This window comes from Camelus ferus, chromosome 17 (genome assembly GCF_009834535.1).
Source record: "Camelus ferus isolate YT-003-E chromosome 17, BCGSAC_Cfer_1.0, whole genome shotgun sequence".
Lineage (NCBI taxonomy): Eukaryota > Metazoa > Chordata > Mammalia > Artiodactyla > Camelidae > Camelus > Camelus ferus.
In genome coordinates, this window is record NC_045712.1 from 36,747,562 (window position 1) to 36,762,526 (window position 14,965).

The following is a 14,965-nucleotide window of genomic DNA, read 5'->3' on the forward strand; positions in this document are numbered from 1 at the left end:
TGAACAACCTAAGGTCATCACTCAGACCATCCTGATGGGCCACATTAACGTAGGACTTTTGTTAAGCCAGGCTCCATTTAAGCAATTTCATGCATTAACTTAATAATCATAACAACTGTGTGAGGTAGGTACCACTGACCCATTCTAAAGAGATGAGGAAACAGATGGGAGCCCAAGTGTAAGCCTGGAAGCCACCAACTTTTGAGAGGTGACTAGGGGTGCATATGGCCTGAGCTGCCCTGCTGTGTCCACAGGCCCATAATCCTGGAGAAGCTGGGAGGGGACCTGACATCAGGCCCCGCCGCCCACCACACCAGATGCCCCAAGCTTGGTGCTGGCCCTACCCTCCAGCCCCAGGTATGGCAGGGTTGCAGGGCTCCTCCAGACTCTGTGCTGCAGTGTTGGGTACCCTGTCCACACACCTTACCCTTTTGTTCCCTTTCATTATCATGTGTACGTTTCTCTCTCCTGTGAGGGTCTCTACAGAACCTTTTCTTCTTTGTGCTCCTCCCCAGCACAGAGCTTTGCACTTGGTGAATGCTACTTTGATGTCTGTTAAATAAAATGTGATCGGAAGTTATGAAGTGGGTGTTTTCCTTGGGGGTGGTTGTAGCCAGTTTTCCTGTTCTCTGTTCAAAATCCATCCTTCTCTAAAAAATGAAACCCACTAAAGTGGAAACAACCAACTAGCTCTGCAGCACACTGTATCCTGGTTCTGTTCACACTCCACCCGACAACAAGGGTAGTCTTCCTAGAAATTTATTTTTAATTTATTAAATTAATTTAGTTTTCAAATGGCCATTGATAATTGAGGCTTAACAATTTAGGGTTTTTTTGGTTTGTTCTGTGAGTTCTTGATAAGGTAAACATTTCAGTATTTGAGCCATACCATTATAGTACCTGTATTAAAAAATGGCATACCACTTAAAAGGTCCTGTCCTCCAGCTGGAAGATGAGAGATGGGTAAATACTTGATTTTTCAGAGGGATCAAGGCAAATGCATGAGCTGAAAGCCAACACCCTGCAACAGAACTGCAGGTGGATATTCATATTAGGTTATGAAATGGATGCTAGGGTTAAACCTCCAATTCCTAAAACCCAGCACAGAGTCATCAAGCACACATGATGACAAGATAAATACTGTGTGATACTGTTTATATGTAGAATTTAAAAATTACAACAAACTAGTGAATATAACAAGAAAGTAGCAGACTCACAGACAGAGAACAGACTAGTGGGTACCGGTGGGGAGCGGGGCGAGGGGCAACATGGGTGGAGGACTGGGAGGTATAAACTACTGGGTGTATGACAGGCTTAAGGATGTATGTACATCACTGGGAATATAGCCAATATTTTGTAATAACTGTAAATAAAAAGCAACTTTTAAAAATTGTATAAAATTTAAAAATTAAACAAAAAGAACACATGATGAATCTTATTTTTCTTTGTGGGTTAGCAGTTTTTAGTAAAAATATTTTTATTAATTGACTGCCTAATATACCCTATACTATCTTTTCTTACATGTGTGACTGAAAACTCTTTGATTGCTTCTTCATACAACAATTGTGTGATACCGTTTTCCATAAAAAGACAATAGAAAGTCTAATTTTCCCTCACACAAGGTTGAAAGAAATTTGTTTTGTATTATTGATAATTTAGAAAAGTTTTTTCATCTTCAGATCACATTTCATTATTGGAAAAGTCATATACATTTTTAGGATTGTTGTCAAATAACAATTTATTAAAAAAAAACAACTCAAAACATGATCCAGCACGTGCAGTAGCGAAGATCTACCAGTGGCACACATTGAGAAAACAGACATCAGGTTTCTAGTTGGGCTCATTAAAATCTACACACCTGGAAAGGTAGTTGGTTGTGCTTAATGGAATTGTTAAGAATCAGAGGACAGAGCAATGTACAAAAAACAAGTTTGAAAACTTCAAAGCGTTTTAAGATAGACTTAATTTTTCATGATTTTCCCAAAGCCAGTCATGATATTTATTTAACTTATGGTCTTCAGGGTGTACCTGGAAGAAACACAACCATTAGGAGACAGAGGCCTTTATGTAAGTTAGTCAGAAATACACTTTTTAAATTGGCTTTTTAAAGATACAGTTGGGGAACAGTGCCTTATGAGAATATACCTGAAAATTATAACCTTTAACCTAATGGGATTCATGAATCCTTAAAATTATACCTTACATTAAAGTATTCCTTTACAGCTGACAAAGCGTTTTCCAATTTGGTGCTAGTCTTCACCAGGACCCGGGGCTTGGGGTGGTGATAATGTGCGTCAAGTGTTAATATGCTGTTTTCCAGAAGGAGGTTATAGACCCTGAGAGTTAAATGGATTGCTCAGGTCACAACAAATGGTGAAGCAGGGATGGGCTTGGACAGATCTACCAGCTGAATGCTTCAGGGCAAGTCACAGACTAAGTGGGCAGTGTAAGCAGGCTAAGTGGGCAATGCCCACGGCTGCGAGGATGCCACCCGGATGCCTGTGGGCTGGGCACAGCGCACTCAACAGAATGGCAGCCAAAGTAGGACCCACTTAGTACAGAAGTGGCCTGAGACCACTAGGAGAAACCCAACCAGTGTGCACCCCATGCCCAAACCTGCCTGCTTCCCTTCAGTGCTCATGACGGGACAGGAGAAAACGCCACCAGGCCTAGAGACGGCATATGAGTGGGAATGACAAGAACCGGGCCAGAAGCGGCAACTGATGGAGGTTGGTCAGCGTCTGCAGACTTGGGAGCATCTGTGGATCCCCTCCTGCTGTTAATAACCCCACTCAGCACTGCCCCTCAAGCCTGGAACAAAACTGGTTGTGACTGTAAAGGTGTGTGTGTCCAAGGAATAGTTTTAGCCCTAATGGTGGACTTACTCTGTCTTGGGGACAAAACGTGCTGGGGCATCATGGCTGGGAGTGGCCTTACCTGCTTCCACTCATTGACGCAAAAAATCCGGTAAGAGTCGTTGCCGTACTTGCCAATCCCGTGAAGCTCGATTGGATACTTCCACTGCTTCGTCAGATACTCATCTGAGAACACAACACCCACCTATCAGGCCAGCCTCTAGAAAAACACTTCCCTGAAACGGAGAAACAGCGAAAGGGAGGGGAGAGAATCTGCTCTCCTCTGCGTTCCTGCAGCGCCCACCCCTGAATAGACTGCTCACTATTACTGTTTTGTGTTGAGCTGATGAGACAGAGGTAATGTCCTTGAGGTCAACTGGGCTGTCTGCTTCACTGACTTCTTCCTTGAACCCTGCCCACAGGGCATGACCCAGTGCTAGGCAAAGATTCATTGCCTGGGTCAGTGGGAGACTATGGTCTGGGGCAAGCGAGCTATTTCCAAACGCCTTCGGTGCTTGAGCTGAATGACCTCTACTCATGTAGCGTCTGAGGACATTAAAGTTCAAGGTGTGGCGCTCTTGCCCAGGCACAGTTTATGCTTTTCCCTTTAGATATGTGGGAAGGTACCTGAGAACTTGATAATGGTTTTTGCTCGAAGATCATAGAGACCAAGGGGCTTAAGAAGTTCAGAAACATCTCTCCAGTCTGCCGCTCTTGCCACCTCAGCTGAAGGGTACTTCTCCAGGAACTGCCAAAGCACAGGGATCGCCATCCTGCCTGCGAAGTAAAAACAACCGTGTGATGGAGGACAAGCCTCCAGATGGGCTGATTTTAGGTTCAGGTACTGCCTTATCTAGAAATCTCATATAGAGGGGTCTGTCTGTCTGTCTGTCTGTCTGTCTTCCTTCCTTCCCTCCCTTCCTTCCTTCCTTTCTAAACCACTGATGAGAAGACATTACCCCAATCAGCAACCACACTCAGAGTCAAAAAATAGCATTAACCTATTTGGTTAACAGTTCAAATTAAGCTGAAACCCGGCCTTGCATGATACCAGTTTTTAAATAATCAGATCATCAGATAACTGGTGTTACCCAAAAGCATATGGAACACAAGGTGCCAATGACATTAAAGAAAACATCTGGTGAAAAAGCAATGCTTCTGTACGTGACAGAGAGAGGAGGAATGTTAAGTAACTGATTTTCATTGATGACCAAAATGAATTTGGAAGTAGAAAATGAATGAAAATCTGCTCCTTAATGCTCAAAAGGCTGTTGGACGTCATCTAGTCGAAGCCTCTCACAGGTGAAGAGTTTGAGGGCTGAAGGAAGGGCTTATCTGAGGTCAAAATCAAACTCGAGCCCCACGCCTCCTAATCGGCCACTGCTCCTTCTCCTCATCACACTGTCTCTACTAAGGCAAAGATGAAGAGAATCCACAAACCTGAGGTCCGATTGAGAAATATAGTCGCGATGAGCAGCTTCCAAGGATCGTGAAAAAGTGTTTCTTGGACGAGATTAAAAGGTGACCGAGGAGGTGTCCACTTCTTAAAGGCCTTTCGTCGTGGGGGGCTAAGAGCTAAACAAACACACTGCGTCAGAGCTGAACACCGGGAATAGTTAAATTTAAAGTCTGGTTTTCTGACTGGAAAAGGGATACCTTCTTTGTTGTATTTGCTGGAAAAATACAGGCTTGTTTTCCTTTTTTCTATTTGTGTCCGTGGGATGGTGTCTTCTGAAAAGGAAGAGTGAACACTGTTTATAGAATCTATGGTTTAGCTTAAAGAAATATTCAGGGGTGCAAATAATAATAACACCATCACCACCACACTACTACTGTAAAGCATGCAGTAGGTGTCAGGCACCTTTCCAAGCAGTTTACAAAAATTAACCAATTTAATCCTACTGATGACTATGAGCTCGGTAGGTACCATTTTACCTCCACTTTACAGATAAGGAACCTGAGGTACAGAGAAGCTAGGTAACTTGCCCAAGGTCACAGCTAGTAAGTGTCAGAGTTGAAATTCTAATCCAGGCAGACTGACTTGAGGTCATGCTTTAAACCATTCTGTTATACCAGTTCTCTACGGTTTATGTCAGAGTTCACTGTAATGAAAAATTGGAAATAATACAGAATATTTTATTTTGGCAGGGGAGGTAATTAGGTTTATTTATTTATTTTAACGGAGGTACCGGGGATTGAATCCAGGACCTCGTGCATGGTAAGGAGCACTGTACCACTGAGCCATACCCTCCCTCTAGAGTATTTTAAACTGCGACCCAGTTGTACAATGTGGTCATTGAAATATTTTGAGACTATATCATGAATGTTTTTCCCATGTCATTAATTTTCAACTGAAAAAAGCAATATTCAACATATGATCTAAATTTAATAAAGAGAAAAAATATGATACAAAGATTAGAATGAAATAAACCACAATGGTATAATGGCTGTTGCTAATTTTTCTTTTCTCCTTTACTTTTCTACATTTTCCAAATATTCTTCAGTGAATACTTTTACCAAAAAAAACCCCAAAAAACAAACAAACAAAAGGATAGATAAAACAGAACCTGCAGAAAAACCTAAGATCTGGACCTTTTTACATCTGAGGCCACTACCTCCTGGGAAGTTAAGTGAATTTACCAGACTCTTTGACCACCATCATTAGGCTTCTCAAGGTTTTAAAATCATCACATTTAATACTCACTATAGCCATACCCTCTAAATTTGAATGTCAGTTAGTAATACTTTGCGTTTGTATAGCATGAAGCCACTTTTTCACTTCTCATTTTACAATATTCATGATATGAAAAACAGGACTGGTGAGGGTTATTACCTGTATTTTACATGAAGACTCTAAGGCTTAGAAATTAAGCAACCATCCCAAAACAACAGTGGGATTACAGTAGACTGGGGTAAGTATCCAGGTCTCCAGATAATGAATCTAGTGTCTTCTGCTATTCTAGTTTGAATAGACAAAGCCTGTAGAAGGTAAAAAAGGGTAGAACAAAAGAAACTGCCCTTACTGGGTACCTGTTAATTTCTTCTGTGGGTTCCTATAAATAACTACGGACTAGCCTCCTTTATTGCTAGGAGACTAAGCTCTGTTTACTCAGCAAATTCTGAAGTCTACCATTCCATTCGATGTCTATTAACTACAGTAAGTGGACCGTCTTATGTTGAGAACTAGACTTCTTTATGCATAGGATGAATAGGATACTTCCATTTTAGTCACAAAAGGATGTTTTTGATATTTTATATGCCCATTATACTAGCAATAAATCTCAAGGCTTTAGGAGCTCAAAGTCTTTAAAGTACAGGCTTGAAGAATTTTAATACAGTTCCTAGGTCAATACAGTCCCGTTCTGTTCAAGTTAGAGAAATTCCAGGCACAGGAAAGATATAAAGTCATGAGGGGCACCAAGAGCAGGAACCAAGCCTAACCCCCTGTTCCACCAATTTGTCCAGCTGTCTCCCCACAGGACTTTAAGTAAAATTACTATTCTTTTTAAAGGAGTTATTCATTATACCACTATGGCACAATGAATAACTAATACAGGGCTGCTCAAAAGGTCTCCTTTTTATTTCTTATTCACTGAGGTATTATAAAGGCAAAATTGCTAAGCTCTGAACTCTGTATTAAGAGCATATTACAAATAATAGATGAACTATGTGATTACCGTTTTGAATTATTTAGAGCTCTGAAGCATTTTAGAGAAGCATTATATTACAATAGAAGGTAAAAATGACTAGGATATACACAAAATTAAATTGGAAGCCACACATCATGTAATAAATAGCAGGAGGGGTGCAGAGAGACTATTCTCGACCAGTTTATGTATAAAAGGAGTCTCCCCCAAACCTTTTCACAAGTGAAGACTTTTCCTTCCCCCTAAAGTTGTAAGATTACTGGCTGGAAAAAAGGGAAAAAGGAAAAGCACCGTTGAGGACAGTCCTGGGTGTTGCACCAGGGAGCAAGGGTAGCAGCTGTTAATTGCACAACTGTCCTCTGCTGGGGGCACCGAGGCAGTAGCCAGCAGATTCTTCCTCTGCCATAGAAAGGGCTTAAAAACCAGTTAGATCAACTGGTAGTATGTATCTGACATGTGGCCCTATTTCTTTGTTCTAGTCCCACATCCTAATCAGGTTCAGGCATGAAATGCAATATCCTCATCACATGTTTAACAGCGCTCCAGTGCACTGAATACCTTGAGACGGTTCCACAGAAGTAGAGTCTTTCTCCGTTTGTGAGCAGCTGTCCATTTCAGAGCAACATTTTGAAACGTCAACATGCAAATGTTCCTCCCTTTCCCCAACTTCTACTTTTGTTCTTACTTCCTCACAGTCTAAAAAGGTGTCCTTGTACTTCCTGTTGCGTTCTGCTTCTTTGGTTGAACATGATTTGTTTGTGATACCAGAAGTGATTTGTTCAAAGTTTGATCCTGAACTCGGTGATTTTTCTTTACCAAGCCTCTCTTCCTCGTAGGTCACACTGAAGGTCTTGTCACTCTCTTTGGCATCAGAAATGCAACAAGCTCTATCAAGCTGACTTTCTTGTGCAACAGGTTCGTTCTCAGCATCCACTGCCTTATTATGCACAGATTCTCTTTTTCTGTTACTTTGGACAGGATCTGGAAGACTCTTCTGGCACCTGGTTTTAGCTTTCTTCTTTTGGGTTCCTTTCAAAATAGTCTCCTTTCCTTTGGACTTTCTAACCTTTCTGGAGTCAACATCATTAACACCCTCATCTTCTTTCAAAAGCAAATGAATGGAAGTAAAGTCAGATAGTCCTCTGCCATCTTGCAATTCCAAACTACCACTTGGCAGAGGAAACACATCTTTTTTCCACCTGCTTCGTGTCCTGAGGTTCTGGTTTGAACTGTTACTTTCCTTTAGCAGTCGGGATGTCAGAGCTGCTGTGCTTCGATCTTTACATCCTGACTTGGTGCCCCTTTTAGGAAGTACAGTAAAATCAAAATCTTCTGGTTTAAGAGAAGTCTCTCCACTTTTGTGAAGATAATTAGCAAGTGAACTTTTGGATCTGAACTTCAGTCCCTGTGGGCTAGAAAATGATATTAAAGAAAACTTATTGCTAGTAAATAAAAGTGTCTTTTAAAAAGAACTGGACAACAATTTCAGATTTTTTAACTAATAATTCCCAAACTCTCCCATGGGCATTTGTCATTTAAAATAAAAAACAGTGATAAAATGATACTTTTAAGTTGTTTCCTCTATGATAATGTAACATAATTTTACAAATATAACTTAAGTGCAACCTTACCATTAACTATTCACAGTAGGAGAAAGTGTATTTGCCCCCAAATCACTTGGTATAACTAATCAGTGACACTCAAGGAACAGAATCCATTATGATTTTATGGTAAAAATGGAAGAAAGCCAAGATTCCTGCTATGCTTTCCCGTCACCTGTCTAGACAAAATGATTTGGCTGTACTATCTTTACCACCTTGCATACTCACCTTATAAAATAAACGTCATATCTTCCTGCTGTTTTCCCAGATAACCGCTGCTTCACCACTCTTTCCCATCCGCATGGGACGGACTTACGGCACTCTGTCACCGCTGTACCACCAAACTGAGCAGGAGCAATTGGATCTTGTGGCAGGGGGTTACACTCACTGCTGCTTTTTATCATCATTTGCTTCTCGTCTTCTCTCGCTCTTCCTGATCCCAGAGCAACACCTTCCTCCCTGAAAAAAAGAAAAGACAAATTACGCGTGATTAGCTCATTTAAAATTTATGTGATTCTGCTTATTCAATTTCAGTCCATGACAGAGAAGAACCACATGGACTATTTGGACTATGGGAGAGATTAAACTCAATGTGGACCAGTCTTGCTATGAGAGTATCTCCCTGCCCTCCAATACATTCCTGTCCTCCAACATGGGTTAAAAAGCGTTGGAAATTTCTGCACAGTGAAAAGCTCAAACTATTTGTTAGAAACTTGTTGTTGTTGTTGTTAATCACTGAATAGGGCTGGTATAACGATTTCTGGTGACACCTGGCATAAGTCTAAAAATATGAGCCAACAGCTGAGCTCTTAACCAGGGAATCAACAGAACGGCTTAAAGGAGTCAGTGAGACACCCTCTTCCTCCCCAAACAAGTGACATAAAATTTTTTTATATATGTGTGTTTTTCTAGGGGGACAGTGTCTACTACTTTCATCAGAGGTTGTAATCCTCCAAAAGGTAAATAACTTCTAACACAGAATTTTCAAATTCTCTTTCATTCTTGATCTGATAACCTTGTGAGGTAGGTAGGATAAGGCTTACTCTCATTTTATTGATAAAATTGAGTGACAGGGAGATTAAGTTACTTGTAGAACTGATACCAGAAGTTAGGTCTACTAAATCTTGGTCTAATACTTCTCCCCTGTACTACTGTTGAAAACTTCAGTAGAGTGTATCCTAATCACTAAATCACACATTTTAAAAGTTGGATGGGTCTAACCAACTTCTTACCTACAAGTAGGGAAAATAAGCAAGAGCTAGTGATTAACTAGAATTAGAATCAAGGATCTCTTTTGTAATTGGGGTTAAATAATTTTGGGGAGCTGGGTGGATCTTAAGAAATTACATGGTTCACAATTTTGGAGACAAGGAAACTGAATCCTGGTGAAAACAGTACAAACTTTAAAATCAACAGACTGGGTTCAAATCCCATCTCTGCCATTTACTAGCTGTGTCCAAGAGCAAGTTACTTAACCTCTCAAAGTCTGTTTCTCCATCTGTAAAAAGGAGGTAGTATCTCTTAAGGTAGTTCCTGAGTAAATTTTGGGAGTTAAAAAAAAAAAATAGGTAAATCATCTTAGCCCCATACCACTCATACACAAGTACTCAACAAATGACTGCAGCCTCGTTTGTTCTCAGAGGACTCATTTCTGGGGCAGCTCTGGCTGCTTAACATGACATCTCCAAGGTCTTCCTAGTACTCTCCAACCCAAGCAGTCGTCTTCCTGCACTGGAAACCTCCCTGCTCTCCCCAGCTCCCTGGTCATTTCGGGAAACGACGTTAGGAGCAGCCACGACCGACCCCACCGGGAAGGGTACCTGAGCTCCAGCCCCTGCTCGCAAGAACTAACCCTGCGGGGCCCGATGTCTCCGTGGATCCTAGGTGAGAAAGGCCCACCCACCTTCTACTCCCCCGCTCCCATTTACAGGTGGTGAAACTGAGGCCCGAAAGGGGACAATAACTTGCCGGAGGTCACACGGCCGGTCTGGGACTGGGCGCTCACTGGCGGTGAACGACGCGGCAGCTCCGCAGGCGTCCAGGCTCGGACTCTCCATCCCAGCGGTTCCCCTCCAGCGGGCTGCGCCTGCTGCAGCGGACCAAAAGCGTGCAACGCCCTACGTGTGGAGTGGAGTAAGACGCGAAAATTTCCTTAGCTCAGAGCGCTGGGCACAAACCAACAGCTGGAAACAGCGATAGATGCCTCATCAGCTTTTCGGCCGCCCCCCGACCACAGCCGCCATTTCCACGGCTCAGCCAATCAAATCCTTGGTCGAGGAAGACGCACCGCCCCCCCGCCTGTTCCGACCAATCGCGCGCACCCTAGTTGGGCGGACGCCTTCCGGACTCCCGCTCCATCTTTCTAGCCCTCCCTTTCAGACGTGCGCACTTGGAACTCTCGGCCCGCGCGTAGCTCACTGCGCATGTGCGTTGCCAGGGGCAGCGCAGGTAGCCAAAGTGGCTTGAGGAGTGAGGAGGCCTGTTGCTGAGGCGGGGAGGAGGGGCCCGAGGCGTGAGGGAAGCCGAGATGAGGGCCGTTCTGACGTGGAGAGATAAAGTCGAGCAGTGGTGAGGAGCGGGGCGGTCCCGGAGGAGCGGGAGGCCGAGCGCCAGCAGGGTGGCGGGGGCGTTGGCGTGAATCCCCGGGGTAACCGAGGGCAGCGGCCTGCGGCCTGGACTGAGGGCACTGGGCCCCAGGTCTGTGGGCCGCAAGGTCGCCCCCGACCCCTGTGCGGTGGAGAAGCTGGGGCCTGGAGGGGGAACCAGGGGGTGTATGTGCCTCGCGTGAGGTGCTGGCCTGTCAGGCGGTTTCACAGGTAATCACAGTCCGCTCTGGTTCCCTCACCCGGAGCCGTCCTGGGCTCCTCACCCCCACGGCTGCGTTTCTCCAACTTCACAACTGTTTCATTGGTTTTTTGTTTGTTTTTTGTTTTTTTCACCTTCACAGCTTTTGCCACATCTAGTGTTACCTATACTCTTGTTTGCTTAATTTTTTCCTCTAAATTTTCTCGTATTTTCGTTTAAATATGATTTTACATTCTACAAGGAAACTTTATTACTCCGTTGATGAAAATTCGTATCACTTGCGCTAAATGTCAGCTGTAGAACTTCAGGCAGGGAGAGACAAAAAAAACAGTGCTAACAAGCCGTCGCTAGACCTCTTGCCAGGGAGCTTGCTGTCTCTAGAACTGGAGATTGGCAAGTGAGGTCGGAGAGGTGCTTGAGATGAAGAGCATCAAACCGAGACTGTCTCCTCAGCTTCATTAGAAGATTTGAAAGAGAATGACTTCCTCACTTTATGATTCAGTGTTGTTTAATGTCCTGCTCTATTTTGTTAAGAATAGTTATTATTTGGGGGGGAGGTAATTAGGTTTATTTATTTATTTTAATTTTTTAAAAATGGATATACTAGGGGTTGAACCCAGGACCTTGTGCATGCTAAGCATGTGCTCTACCACTGAGCTATACTCCCCCACCTCCATCCTGTTCCGTTTTTTATCAGCTAAATCTACCATATAATGATACATGTTGGGAGGAATACTGACTTATTTCCGTAGTTCTCCTCAGCCTGACTTTCAGATCTTCTTGCATGATCTTTTCACCTTCATTGTGATGCCTCTGTTTTGGCTACTGAAACAGTCATTCCCTCGCTGTCTTTTCTTAAGCGCTTCTGTGTGAGGAAAGCTCGTGTTCATCTCCTCACACTGATATCCTGAACATGCCCAAGGTTCCCTTTGGAGCTGGTTGCTCTCTGTCTTTTGTATTCTGCACTACTAATAGCTAACGCTTACTTTGTGCCAGGCAGTGGCTAAGAGCTGCATCTTTTATCTCTTTGTCACCTCCCACCAGCCCTCTGAGGTAGGAACTATATTCACCAGTGTTGGACATATGAGGCGACTGAAGCACAGAGAGGGTAAATAATTTGCCGAGGTCACCCAGTGAGTGACTGGTGGAGCTAGCTTTCTTCCTTAATCCAAAGCCAATACTCTTGGCCACTACATTAATTATTCCTAGTGTTACAGAGGCTGCAGACTCAAATGCCTGCAGGAGTCAGGCAGGCAACATAACTGGGAGATGTTTATTTGCATCTTAAACAGAAAGAATTATCTGTTTACCCTGGGAATATTTGTCTGTTCTACTCCACTTTTCTTAAAGCATATAGTCCCACCAGTGTATCTTTCACTTCTACTGTTTTTTTTTAATGGCGGTACTGGGGATTGAACCCAGGACCTGGTGCATGCTAAGCATGTGCTCTACCACTGAGCCTTGCCCACCCCCCCTTCTACTTTTAGTAGAGATTTGAATTAATTTTTTTTTTTTTTTTTTTTACTTTTCTCTTAACTCTTTGTAAAAGTCCTCATAGCACAAGCTGCTGAGAACCAGCAACTGAGCATTTGGCTTTGATGTCAGAGAGCACAGGGAGGGCAGGGAGCATGGCGAACTGGAGAGCTCATGCTCTGCCTGAAAGGGGCTGCTCCTGCTCAGCACCCTCCAGTTACCACCCTGCAGGAATTTGGCCCAGTGTGGTTCAGATCTTTGTTTCCACCAGAAACTAGGAATCTGGGTTTTTTTTTTTTTTTTTTTGAAATGTCCTAATTTTTATATGTTGGCACCTAATCTAAGAAAACCAAAGCATCACGTGGGCCAAACAAAACGTTTGCAGGCCACATATAGCCGGATTTGCTCCCAGTTTTCAACCCCTGGGGTAGGATTTTGTTCATTCCTCTCTTGTGGTACTTAGAGTCTGTCAAATGTGAGTGTTTATGGGAATCTGTGTATCCCAGAAGTCTATAAACCCCTTAAAAGCAATGGCTGCGTCTTATTCATTTCCAAGGCCCATTCCAGAGCCTCGGCAAATCAGTGGTGGTTGTGATTATTTGCTGGACAGATGTATTTGTGGATGGATGAAGAGGTGAATGATGAATAAAGACTGGTTATTTGGTTTTTGGCCAATTACAGCTATTCTAATATTGGGACTGTAGGGGATCTGTAGACAAGCAGTCCTGCTGGCAGCTATATATGTGAACTGATAGCCCAGAATGAGATTAAAACAAAACAAAACAAAAAACTATAAAAATACAGAGTAGAACGCCGAAGTCCAGATGACAAAGAGGAATCCTCCACACCTGAACCAGCCTCCGTCTCCTGGTCTGCTCTTTTGCTTCCAGCCTAACCTTCAGGAATCTCCTTTTCATGGCCGTTGCTGTGATCCGTCACTCTACCTCTCACCAGCCTAGAGTGACTCCCAGTTACCTTCCACGTGACGTTGTGCACCTAACTAGGTGGTCCTGCTTACTCTGCCCCTTCACTCGCCCCCACCCTGCTTCCGCTTGCTAACATTTAAACGTACGCTTTTCAGTTCAGCTGCAAAACTTCATTTTCCTATCCAAAGGCCCTCCCAGATGCTCTCTTACTCTTCTCTGAACTCCCTCTTTTCTCCCCTAAAAGCCCTGCTCCAGGTTCATGCCTACCGTGCTACCTTATTTATCTAGCCCGCCTCGTTCCAGTCAGGCCAGCATCTGCTGTACCCCCCATTCACACCAGCTGCCATTTACTCGGTGCTTGCTGTGTCATCTTGTTTAATCCCTGCAATACCCCGTGAGGTTGGAATTGTTGCCCCATTTACAGAAGAAGAAACTGAGACTCAATGAGGTAACAGTTTGCCTAAGATTAAAAGCAAATAAGTGGAGGCTGGGTCAGATTTCACAAGGTTTGGAGAGGCATCTTGGGACTTCAGTTTACAGTGGAGTGGGCACTTGGTTGGTAGAGGACAGTTTGTAGGACTCGCCATCTGTATCTCTGCAGTGGACTCTGACAATGTGTCTTTTTCATAAAAGGTGGCAGATAGGGAGAGGGAGCCATCCTATGGCACAATAGACTGTCTGCAGACAGGTGAGCTCCCCAGCCCTGGGAGTGTCCCAGCCGAGGCTGGGTGGCCATCTGTAGGGAATTCCTGCCCTGGTGGGGGAGTTGGACTATATGAGAAGGTCTAGGGTCTTTCCCATTTCTGAGTTTCCATGGTCTCGTGATGTAATTAAAGCCCAAGTGGTTCAAGATAAAATCTTGTCAGTTTGTCAACTATATTCATTTTGTATCTAGGACAGTGCCCTGTGCTGTGGGTCCACAAATGTCTAAATTGGGGCCATTACCCTTAAATTGCATATGACTGTAATTAAGGGGACAAGACAGTATCTGAAACAGTGTAAAGCACAGAAGATTATATAATTCAGAGCTAAATTTCATGAATTGTGCAGATGGTAAGTACAGTGAGAGTTTAGATTGAGGTAAATTAGACGTGTGTTATACTTTAGAAGGACAAAGGTCAAGTTCAGAGAAAATGAATCTGAGAGGTAGATAGTTAAAGGCTTGGTTCAAATGAAACATTCAGAAATGGTTTTCTAATAATTCAGCCCAAGATGATCCCTATGAAGAAGAAACCACACAGGAATCACTTTGATGAGCTCAGATATGTACAAGGCAGGAAGGGAGCCACGTGATGGAGATGAGTGTAAAAGACCCCTCCCAAGCCTCAGGGCTCAGCGGAGCTCAGCCAGCAGGTCAGCTCTTCTGACCCCAGCTCCCCCTGCTTCTGCTGAGAGTGTGGGACGCACCAGGTACATTTCGCCCCAGGCTCCGAGAAAGAGAGCCCCAGAGCCAGGAAGGCCCGGATCTATTACCACATAACAGCAAGGAAGCTGAAGGACTCAGGGTCTGTGTTTGCTTGTCTCACGAGGGCTGTCCACTGGAGAGGGGTAACAGTTTCTCTGTTCCAGCTTCTCCATCAGCCAACTTGTGACAGCAAACAAATGGCTTGCCTCTGAACTTGAATTTCCTCATCGATAAAAATGGGCTAGGAGTGCCA

General features: G+C 43.7%; 2 protein-coding genes across 6 annotated transcripts in view; one reads left to right on the plus strand and one right to left on the minus strand.

The window, feature by feature from the left end:
- Positions 1–1,623: 1,623 nt before the first annotated feature.
- On the minus strand, positions 1,624–10,373 carry MBD4 (methyl-CpG binding domain 4, DNA glycosylase). Of its 5 annotated transcripts, none has more exons than XR_004312288.1 (8): positions 10,072–10,373; positions 8,332–8,562; positions 7,061–7,914; positions 4,512–4,586; positions 4,296–4,430; positions 3,483–3,632; positions 2,938–3,091; positions 1,624–2,028 (listed from the first exon to the last, which is right to left on the minus strand). XR_004312288.1 is itself a non-coding variant. In XM_014555388.2 (8 exons), the coding sequence occupies exons 1-8, from the start codon at positions 10,158–10,160 to the stop codon at positions 1,951–1,953; spliced, it is 1,716 nt and encodes a 571-aa protein (XP_014410874.2). In that variant the 5' UTR covers positions 10,161–10,373; the 3' UTR covers positions 1,624–1,950. The 5 variants fall into 5 exon arrangements, 3 of the variants coding, with proteins under 3 accessions (XP_014410874.2, XP_014410875.2, XP_014410873.2); XR_004312287.1 differs by having other exon boundaries at positions 1,624–2,336; XM_014555388.2 differs by having other exon boundaries at positions 2,938–3,041.
- A 116-nt stretch (positions 10,374–10,489) lies between these two features.
- The window catches only part of IFT122 (intraflagellar transport 122), a 63,446-nt gene continuing 58,970 nt past the window's right edge, over positions 10,490–14,965 (plus strand). The window contains 1 exon segment of the mRNA XM_006180070.3: positions 10,490–10,671. Within this exon segment, the coding sequence (XP_006180132.1) occupies positions 10,631–10,671 (41 nt within the window). The 5' untranslated portion in view covers positions 10,490–10,630.

Bases quoted from the DNA above. Each gene is read 5' to 3' on its own strand.
- MBD4 (XM_014555387.2), bottom strand. From the start codon at position 10,160: ATGGAGAGTCCGAGCCTGGACGCCTGCGGAGCTGCCGCGTCGTTCACC. The intron at 3,633-4,295 runs GTTTGTGGATTC...TTTACTTCGCAG, and splicing joins ATTTCTCAATCGGACCTCAG to GCAGGATGGCGATCCCTGTG. The intron at 3,042-3,482 runs GTACCTTCCCAC...TTGTGTTCTCAG, and splicing joins AACCATTATCAAGTTCTCAG to ATGAGTATCTGACGAAGCAG.